General features: G+C 52.1%; 2 protein-coding genes across 2 annotated transcripts; both read left to right on the top strand.

Moving 5' to 3' along the window:
• Nucleotides 1-539: 539 nt before the first annotated feature.
• On the top strand, nt 540-1,520 carry LOC137846805 (olfactory receptor 14A16-like). The gene has a single exon (XM_068664916.1). The coding sequence runs from the start codon at nt 561-563 to the stop codon at nt 1,518-1,520; it is 960 nt and encodes a 319-aa protein (XP_068521017.1). The 5' UTR covers nt 540-560.
• A 7,300-nt stretch (nt 1,521-8,820) lies between these two features.
• On the top strand, nt 8,821-9,951 carry LOC137846806 (olfactory receptor 14A16-like). Its single transcript, XM_068664917.1, has one exon. It carries the CDS (start codon nt 8,992-8,994, stop codon nt 9,949-9,951), a length of 960 nt encoding a protein of 319 aa, XP_068521018.1. The 5' UTR covers nt 8,821-8,991.
• Nucleotides 9,952-10,391: the final 440 nt, after the last annotated feature.

Here is a 10,391-nt window from a genome sequence, read left to right on the forward strand (position 1 = left end):
CTGTGTTCAGTTTTGGGCCCCTCGCTACAAGAAGGACATCGAGGTGCTTGAGCGGGTCCAAAGAAGGGCGACGAAGCTGGTGAGGGGCCTGGAGAGCAAGTCCTATGAGGAGCGACTGAAGGAGCTGGGCTTGTTCAGCCTAGAGAAGAGGAGGCTCAGGGGTGACCTTATTGCTCTGTATAAGTACATTAAAGGAGGCTGTAGCGAGGTGGGGGTTGGCCTGTTCTCCCATGTGCCTGGTGACAGGACGAGGGGGAATGGGCTAAAGTTGCGTCAGGGGAGTTTTAGGTTAGATGTTAGGAAGAACTTCTTTACTGAAAGGGCTGTTAGGCATTGGAACAGGCTGCCCAGGGAGGTGGTGGAGTCACCATCCCTGGAAGTCTTCAAAAGACGTTTAGATGTAGAGCTTAGGGATATGGTTTAGTGGGGACTGTTAGTGTTAGGTCAGAGGTTGGACTCGATGATCTTGAGGTCTCTTCCAACCTAGAAATTCTGTGTGATTCTGTAATATTTTGCTGTATTTCCCTCCTCAGACAGGTCCCGATGCCCAGAGGAATCAAATGTCCAACAGCAGCTCCATCAGCGAGTTCCTCCTCCTGCCATTCGCAGACACACGGGAGCTGCAGCTCCTGCACTTCACGCTCTTCCTGGGCATCTACCTGGCTGCCCTCCTGGGCAATGGCCTCATCCTCACTGCCGTAGCCTGTGACCACCGCCTCCACACCCCCATGTACTTCTTCCTCCTCAACCTCGCCCTCCTTGACCTGGGCTGCATCTCCACCACTGTCCCCAAAGCCATGGCCAATTCCCTCTGGGACACCAGGGCCATTTCCTATGCAGGATGTGCTGTACAGGTCTTTCTGTTTGTCTTTTTGATGTCAGCAGAGTATTCTCTTCTCACCATCATGGCCTACGACCGCTACGTTGCCATCTGTAAGCCACTGCACTACGGGACCCTCCTGGACAACAGAGCTTGTGCCCAGATGGCAGCAGCTGCCTGGGGTTCTGCTTTTCTCAATGCTGTGCTGCATATTACAAATACATTTTCACTGTCCCTCTGCCAAGGCAATGCTGTGGACCAGTTCTTCTGTGAAATCCCTCAAATCCTCAAGCTTTCCTGTTCACAGTCCTTCCTCAGTGAAGTTTGGGTTCTTATGGGTAATCTTTTCATCAACTTTGGGTGTTTTGTATTCATTGTGCTCTCCTGTGTTCAGATCATCAGGGTCGTGCTGAGGGTGCCCTCTGAGAAGGGCCGGCACAAAGCCTTCTCCATGTGCCTCCCTCACCTGGCTGTGGTCTCCCTGTTTCTCAGCACTGCCATGTTTACCTACCTGAAGCCCCTCTCCATCTCCTCCCCATCTCTGGACCTGGTGGTGGCAGTTCTGTACTCAGTGGTGCCCCCAGCAGTGAACCCCTTTATCTACAGCATGAGAAACCAGGAGCTGAAAGTTGCACTGAACAAAGTGATTTCATTGATATTTTTCACTGCTAGTAAACTTCTCATTTGTCTCCACAACTGACTCACAGTATATTCATGACAGTCCTGTGCATTTTATTATTATTGTTATTGTTATTGTTATTGTTATTGTTATTGTTATTGTTATTGTATTGTTTTTGTTTTTAAGTACCATTGTGATGTTCCGACACACATTTGGCTTTGTCTCATTTAATCTGAAACATCATCCTGCTCTGTTTCTCTGTAGCCCGAATAAAATATGTGTGCCACTGGGACTGAGCTGACTCTCTCATAGTGTCTTTTTGGTATGTTGACTTCTACAGGCAAATGAGATGTCTGCAGTCTCCATGGAGAAAATGTTGAACCAGCAGGCACAGGGAAGGTGGGTCTGGAAAAGGATTCAAGTCATCCTCAGGAACAAGTGATTGGCACAAAGCTGCACCAGAGGCGGTTCAGACTGGACATTAGGAAACATTTCCTCACCATGAGAGTGTCAGACGTGTGGTGGTTTTACTCGGGTGGGCAGTCAAGCTCCACCACGGCCACACTCTCATTCCCCCTCCTCAAGTGGAAAGGGGGAGCAAATACGATGAAAAAGGCTCAAGGGTTGAGATAAGGACAGGGGGATCACTCAACAATTACCGTGTTGGGCAAAACAGACTCAGAGTAGGGAGACAGTAAGTTTTATTGCCTATTACTAACAAGCTAGAGAAGTGAGAAACACAGGAAAGAAACCAAAAATGCCTCCCCACCATCCACTCTCTTCCACCTCCTCCCCGAGTGGTGCAGGGGAATGAGGGAATGGGGGTTGTGGTCAGACTATAGCACTTTGCCTCTGCCACTGCTTCTTGATCACTCCCATCCCCTGTGCTGTGGGGTCCCTCCCATGGGACGCAGTCGTTGGTGAACCGATCTGGCGTGGGCTTCCCACAGGCAGCAGTTCTTTAAGAACTGCTCCAGATATGGGTCCACACCACAGGGTCCATCCCTCAGCACACTGCTCCAACCTGGGTCCCCCATGGGCAGCAGCTCCTGCCAGGTCACCTGCTCCTGCATGGGCTCCTCTCCATGGGCTACAGGTCCGGCCCAGAATCTGCTCCAGCAGGGGTCCTCCACATGCCACAGCCTCCATCAGTTCAAGTCCACCTGCTCCACTGTGGTCTCCTCCACATGCTGCAGTGTGGAACCCTGCTCTCCCATGGTACTCCATTAGCTGCAGGGGGACAGCCTGCTTCACCATGGTCCTCACCACAGGCCGCAGAGGACTTTTGGTCCAGGGCCTGGAGCACCTCTCCCCCTCCTTCTTCACTGACCTTGGCGCCTGCAAGGCTATTTCTCGATCCTCTCTCTCTGCCAGCTGCTGTGTGGCAGCATGGTTTTGTTCCTGTTGTTTGTTTTTATTGTTTGTTTTCCCTTTCTTAAATATGCTCTCACAGAGACACAAACATCACTTATTGGCTCGGCTCTGGTCAGCAGCACGGCCCTAACCTAACATGGGGCAGCTTCTAGAGTCTTCTCACAGAAGCAACCCCTATGGCTCCCTGCTACCAAAACCTTGCCACATAAACCCATTAGAGGGGTTCCTCTCATCCTTGAGGAAGTACAACTGCCAGGATTTGTAAAGATACCTGGAAACCTCTAGAGTCCTTGGAAGGGTTCCCTCGTCTTTCTGAGCATCAGACACAGATGTTGAACCCAGAGTGAGAGCTTAGCAGCTGTGATCCCAATCCAGCTGGGTCTACTTCCCACCGTGTGCAGCACAGCCAGTGTGCAGTCACCTCTTGGGCACCACAGCCTGCTTGGTCTGCTCTTGGCACCACCAGCTCAGGGCCACATGGGCAGCATGGGGAGACAGCCAGGAAGAGCTGGAGAGGCAAGAGGAGGGATGAGGAGAGTTCAGATGGAAGCTGACCTTGTCTAGAAGTTGCCTCAAATACTGGTGTTCATCTCATCCAAGACAAGAACTGGACTGTGGGTACCCAAACTTGTACTCCTCATGCAGAACCACATGTCCATGGCTTCCTGGTGTACCACCCGGCCTGAGCAGTGACTGAAGAAGGACTGGTGCCCTAACCTGACAATCTCTTAATGCCCTTGCCCTGTGTGAAGAGAGTCTTGGAAAGCAAGGCTGGGATCCCGTGCCAGGGTTTACATTGATGGAAGCATGAGCCAGCAGCCATGTGAGCTTCCTGCTCTCCTGCTGTACTTGTATGCAGCACATGTCCTTGAGACGGTCAGACAGCCTCTGCTAACCCATGTGCTGGCCCTTACCCTAGAGATCACCCCCAGACAAGGTTCTTCAGCTCGGGTCCACCTGGAAGACTGAAAGGAAGCTGCAACCACAGGAGGCCCCAGAAGAGAATCACAGAATCATAGAATGGCTTGGGTTGGAAGGGACTTTAAAGAACACCTAGTTCCAACCCTCCTGCCATGGGCAGGGATGCCATCCACTAGAACAGGTTGCTCAGGGCCTCATGCAAGCTGGTCATGAACACCTCCAGGGATGGGGCATCCACAACTTCTCTGGGCAACCTGTTCCAGTGCCTCACTGTGAAGAATTTCCTCCTAATCTCTACTTTAAATTTCCCACTTTTAGTCTAATATCATCCCCCTTTGTCCTCTCATTGGCTGCATGAGGAGAAGGTCACTCTCCATCTTTTTTGTAAGCCCCATTTAGAATTTGAAAAGCTGCAATGAGGTCACCCCTGAGCCTTCCCTTCTTCAGGCTCAGCTTTCCCAGCTCTCTCAGCATTACTTCAGAGGAGAAGTTTTCCAGCCTTTTGACCAACTTTGTGGCTCTCATCTGGACCCATTCTAACAGATCAATATAATTCTTGTACTGGGTACCCCAGACATGGATGCAGTACTCTAAATGGGGCCTCACAAGAGCAGAATAGTTTCTCATAGATGGTTCCTGTAGCATGGTGGTGACAGCAATGCTGAGTACAACTACCAGATCAGTCTCACATCCAATAATTTTATCATACCATAAGCCAGTGTTACACATTACAGCAAAATAATAACCTTAAACCAGCCCCCAAAAGTGATATACAACACTGCAAGGAACACACAGTTGTTAATGTGCTATAGAACATAATTCAGAGACCAAACACAACTACAACCTCGAGATCCACAAAAAAACAACATTGTTTTCAGCAAATAATAAGCTTATAACAGTTTAATTTTAACATGCTCTGGGCACATCTGTCATTATCTCTACCCTTTGGGCCCTACCTTATGTGCCAAAGGGAGTGTTGTGGTTTAACCTGGCAGGCAGCTCAGCACTGCATAGCCATTTGCTCCACACCCTACCAGTGGGATGGGGGAGAGAATTGAAGGGAAAAAAAAGATAACATCTCATGGGTTGAGATAAAGACTGTTTAATAGGAGAGCAAATAAAGGGAAATAATAATAATAAAGATGTTGTTGTTGTTGATGATGATGATAATAGAATGCACAAAGCATGTGATGCACAGTGTAATTGCTCACCACCTGCTGACCAATGTCCAGCCCACTCCAGGCCACGGCAGCTGCTGGTCAGAGCCGAGCCAATGGGCGATGCTGGTTGTGCCTCTGTGAGAGCAGATTTAAATAGGGAAAAACCTGCTGGGAAACAGCAACTGGGAAAGAGAGGAGTGAGAACCAGTCCTGCAGACACCAAGGTCAGGAGATGCTCCAGACACCAGAAGTTCCTCTGCAGCCCATGGGTCCCACGGTGGAGCAGATCTCCACACTGCAGCCCATGGAGGAGTCCCCGGTGGAGCAGGTAGATTTGGCCTGGAGGAAGCTGCGGCCCATGGAGAGCTACTGCTGAAGAAAACTCCAAATCCTGGGACCCCAAACAACCACACAAAAAAAATATTTACTTCCTCTTTCCTCTGGGGAGGGGTTATGATGGAGTAGGGTGGAGGAGGTCACCTGTGTAGCATGGTAAATCCACCACAGTAGGGGTATGGGAAACGTTCAGAACTAGGGCTGTGACATTAAATAGATGGCATCTCAGCACCCAGGATATGCTCTGCCAACTTGGCCACACAAATGGGAACGAAGAGAGATTTCCCTGAATGAGAGCAATAGCAGAGGAAGGCTTGATTTCCAACACAGGCATTTCTGGTGCACTCCTGAGATGCCTGTGGGAGCTGCAGGCCACACCAGGCCCTGGAACACTGGCCATCTTTCTTCCCAGAGCAAGATCCCAAAGAGACAGCAGCTCCCAGGGACACTTGGCCCTGCATTGTCCCCCATAGCAAGGAGGCATGCCTAGAGAAGCCCTAGGGATAAGGGCATCCCTACCATCTGGACCCAGGAGTCCTGGCTGCCACGTTGTCCCCTGAGCTCAGAGGGACACTCAGGCAGGGCTCTCAGAGCAGCCAACAGCCTTGTCCAGCCTCCCCCCAAAGCCCAGGACTTGCAGCTTTGGATAGCTGACAGCACATGGGCCACCCCTTGCGAAGGGGCTCCTGACACCCTTACCTTTGGAGGAGAGCTGCAGTAGCACTGGGAACTGGGAAACCATATCAGAGGCGATGGTCACCCTCCAGCAGCCCTCCATCTCACTTGCTGCTGGCCCTCAGCTCAGGACAAGGGATGCCCGCCCTGGCTCCTCAACCACAGCTCCTCTGCAAGGTGCCCCTGCTCCTCCCTCCGCCCGTCAGTGAGGGTCTCCCAGTGCAAGCTTGCTGCCTGCTGACCCCACTCCTGGCCACAGAAGGACAGCGCTGGGGAGCTCCCAAGCAGTGCCCAGCAGGGACCAGGCCTTGCAGGGAAGTGCCGGCACTGCCGCTGCTCCAGTGACGATATCCTGGTGATGCAGTGCACCCCCTGTGACATCAGCCTGTGTCATTAGAAGGCCTGTGAGGTCAGCAGCAAGGCCATGGCACAGCTCAGGAGAGAGACGAGAGATTTCCCTTCTTGTCCTGAGAAATTCTCACCTTACTTCTGCCCAGTTCTTTTCCACAGGATCCTGACAAATCCACCAGGAACATGTCCAAATGGTGACAAAGGCCATGGAATATAGGAAGTGGAGCGAAGTCTCCTGGGATGCAGCAGCCCCTCAGTGTGCCTGAATTCTTCTTCACTGCATGTCGCTCACTTGGAGAAGTAGGATGCGTTATATGGAGGGAATTCCAGTGCATGCCAGGGCCTTCCTTCCAGATATGACACAGGGCTCTGAGATTTCAGAAGGCCTCAGCACTATCCCCCGGTCTGCCATGCAGGAGGCAGAGGTGGTACACGAGGGAATGGCAAACATATTCATTGTTTATCAACCCTGCTTCTCTCTTCTGAAGAATCTGCCCCCATCCAGCACAGCACCCCAAGCTGAGGGACCTGTCCCCCCACACCTCAGCAGCTCTTCCATCAATGTCCCAGCCCTGTGACAGCAGGCGGGGATCCAGCTCCTCCTGCCTGTGCCCCAGGCTGAGGGCATTGGGGCACATCTGGGCTGCAGCACCTCAGCTGTGGCACAAGGGCCAAACTCAGACTTGTCCCAGACCTTGTGCCAAGAGCCTGGGCATGAAAATGTTCATCTGAATGGTTTCCTTCTGAAGGGATAGAGGACCTCAGCTCTCCCCCTCCCATCCATCTCTGTTCTGCCTAACGATGGGACATGGAGAGGTGATTCTCTCCTTCTGCACACTTATTTCCAATAGGAGAAACGACACTGCTGGTGAGAAGTGTGTGTGCCCAGGGGAGGGAGGGAAGCCCAGGGATGCCTTTAGGCTGTTTTCCAGCAGGTTCCCCTGCAGCCCCAGGGCCATGTGCAGGGAGCCTGGTGGGGGGCAGAGCAAGGGAGGCCTTGGGCTGGGCCTCTGCTGCTGAGCTGGGCCGGGCTCCTGGGCCCAAGGGGAGCTCCTGGCAAGCGGGCAGAGCTGCAGAGAGACAGCTCTGCCCAGGAGCAGCTCCTCTGCACAGCGCAGCAGGCCTGGGGGCACTGCCTGCAGAGACACTGCTTAAAGGCAGGCAGAAGTGGCAGCATGCCCAAAGCTCACTGGGGGAGAAGACTTCCCAGCCCTGCACCTGGTAAGTCTCTGACTGGAGGCAGGAGAAGCCGGGGGTGCAGGCAGGGGTGTCCAGGGCTGTGGTGCAGAGCAGGGTCCCTGCTGTGCCCCAGGGGCTGTGTGCCGGGGCAGGGCCTCTGCCGCCTGCCAGGCTCAGCACTCAGCCTGCCCGGGGAGCTTCCCAGGGCGCTGCGGAGAGAAGCTGTGGATGGAAGGAGCCCCCCCGGCAGGGCAGGGTCCTGCTGCTGGTGGGAGGCTGCTGCCTGGGGCAGCCTGCTCACAGATCCACAGCACACCAAGGGAATTTCAAAGGAAACTTCACTCTCATCTTTCCTGAGCCTCTGCTTTCAATTTTTTCTTCTTCATCCCAGTGGGATTGAAAATAGAGGCTGTATTTTTCTAAGAAGATACAAAAATTCCTAAGCCTTCACAAGGAGCATTCCAAAGACCGTAACAAGTCCCTTTACTACCCATAGTAAGCTCCATCACTACACGTGCAGTGTCAGCAGGGTCTGTGTGAGCTGGGCTCTAGGACATGCCTAAGGAGGTTACAGTGACCCTCAGTAAGTCCCTTCCAGCCCTTCAACCCCTAGAAACCTCCACCGCTCCTTGCACAGTGTCAGCAAGGTTGGAGTGACCTGGTCTCTAGGACGTGTCCCCAGCGAGCTGCCCCTGGGCAGAGCCCTGCTGCCAGGAGGTGTCTGCAGGGCAGAGCTGAGCACCCAGCCGGTGGGATGTGGGCTGTGAGCTGCAGGCAGGAGGCATGGGGACAGAGACCCAGCTGCAGGCAGGCACAGCTGCAGGCAGCAGATCCATGGGCAGGGGGTGGGATGGAGCTGCTCCCAGTATCTCCATGGCAGAGGCGATTTGGGCACCTCCCTGCCATCCCTGCACTGTTGATGCCTTCATAATATAGCCCCCTGGACTCTTCCCCTCCCCAAGTATAGAGGTCTAGACATAATTGCATGGGAACTTGTTCATGAGTCGCCTTTGGAGTCAGCGATGTAATTCAGGTGCAGCTCAGACACGGAGCCTGCACGTTCTGCCATGCAGATATGTTAATGGAGGAAAAGCATCCATGTCCCTTCCTGACGTGTAGTGTTGTGGAAATGCTGTGTGTGGGGCTGTGAATGAGCTGTCTCTGTGTTCAGGTCACCCCATGTTTAGGGCATTCCACTCTTTTCCTGCAAGGGTTCTGCTGGGCTGCAGGCTGTCCTCCACTAGGGCACAGCTCTGCCATAGCAGCTCTGTGCTATCCATGGAGAAGACATGTGAGAGATAAGGGCATGGAAATGCTACTGGACATCTCAACCAGGTCAGCTGCAATGATCTGTCTGTCTGTTGATACATGGGGAGAACTGAGACAACCCCCAATATCTGAGGAGTTTGGAGATATGCACATTGAAATTGGATTATTTTGACCTCAGCACATTCTTCCAAGGTTTGTACAACAAATCGAGTTTTCCTCAAAGAATCTGGCATAATATTTTGCTATATTTTCCTCCCCAGACAGGTCCCCATGCCCAAAGGACTCAAATGTCCAACAGCAGCTCCATCACCGAGTTCCTCCTCCTGGCATTCGCAGACATGCGTGAGCTGCAGCTCCTGCACTTCGCATTCTTCCTGGGCATCTACCTGGCTGCCCTCCTGGGCAACGGCCTCATCCTCACCGCCGTAGCCTGCGACCACCGCCTCCACACCCCCATGTACTTCTTCCTCCTCAACCTCGCCCTCCTTGACCTGGGCTGCATCTCCACCACTGTCCCCAAAGCCATGGCCAATTCCCTCTGGGACACCAGGGCCATTTCCTACTCGGGGTGTGTTGCACAGGTCTTTCTCATTGTGTTTTTGTTTTCAGCAGAGTATTCTCTTCTCACCATCATGGCCTATGACCGCTACATTGCCATCTGCAAGCCCCTGCACTACGGGACCCTCCTGGACAACAGAGCTTGTGCCCAGATGGCAGCAGCTGCCTGGGGCAGTGGGGTTCTCTATGCTATCCTGCACACTGCCAATACATTTTCCGTGCCCCTCTGCCAAGGCAATGCTGTGAAACAGTTCTTCTGTGAAATCCCACAGATTCTGAAGCTTTCCTGTTCACAGTCCTCTCTCAGTGAAGTTTGGGTTCTTGTGGGTAATGTTTTCGTCGACTTTGGATGTTTTGTATTCATTGTGCTCTCCTATGTTCAGATCATCAAGGCCGTGCTGAGGATGCCCTCTGAGCAGGGACGGCACAAAGCCTTTTCCACATGCCTACCTCACCTGGCCGTGGTCTCCCTGTTTCTCAGCACTGCCATGTTTGCATACCTGAAGCCTTTTTCCATCTCCTCCCCATCTCTGGACCTGGTTGTGGCAGTTCTGTACTCAGTGGTGCCCCCAACAATGAACCCCTTTATCTACAGCATGAGAAACCAGGAGCTGAAAGTTGCACTGAACAAAGTGATTTCATTGAGAGTTTTCACTGCTGGTAAACTTCTCATCTCTCTCCACAACTGACTCACAGTATACTCATGACACTCCTGTGCATTTCTTCTTCTTCTTCATCTTCTTCTTCTTCTTCTTCTTCTTCTTCTTCTTCTTCTTCTTCTTCTTCTTCTTCTTCTTCTTCTTCTTCTTCTTCTTCTTCTTCTTCTTCTTCTTCTTCTTCTTCTTCTCCTTCTCCTTCTCCTTCTCCTTCTCCTTCTCCTTCTCCTTCTCCTTCTCCTTCTCCTTCTCCTTCTCCTTCTCCTTCTCCTTCTTCTTTTATTTTTTATCATTATATTGTTGTTGTTTTTTTTTAAGTACCATTGTGATGTTCCGACACACATTTGGCTTTGTCTCATTTAATCTGAAACATCATCCTGCTCTGTTTCTCTGTAGCCCGAATAAAATATGTGTGCCACTGGGACTGAGCTGACTCTCTCATAGTGTCTTTTTGGTATGTTGGCTTCTACAGG

Source organism: Anas acuta, chromosome W (assembly GCF_963932015.1).
Source record: "Anas acuta chromosome W, bAnaAcu1.1, whole genome shotgun sequence".
In the NCBI taxonomy this organism is placed as follows: Eukaryota; Metazoa; Chordata; class Aves; order Anseriformes; family Anatidae; genus Anas; species Anas acuta.

What these genes read in the sequence shown, in the direction of transcription:
- LOC137846805 (XM_068664916.1), top strand. Translation starts at nt 561, where the DNA reads ATGTCCAACAGCAGCTCCATCAGCGAGTTCCTCCTCCTGCCATTCGCA.
- LOC137846806 (XM_068664917.1), top strand. Translation starts at nt 8,992, where the DNA reads ATGTCCAACAGCAGCTCCATCACCGAGTTCCTCCTCCTGGCATTCGCA.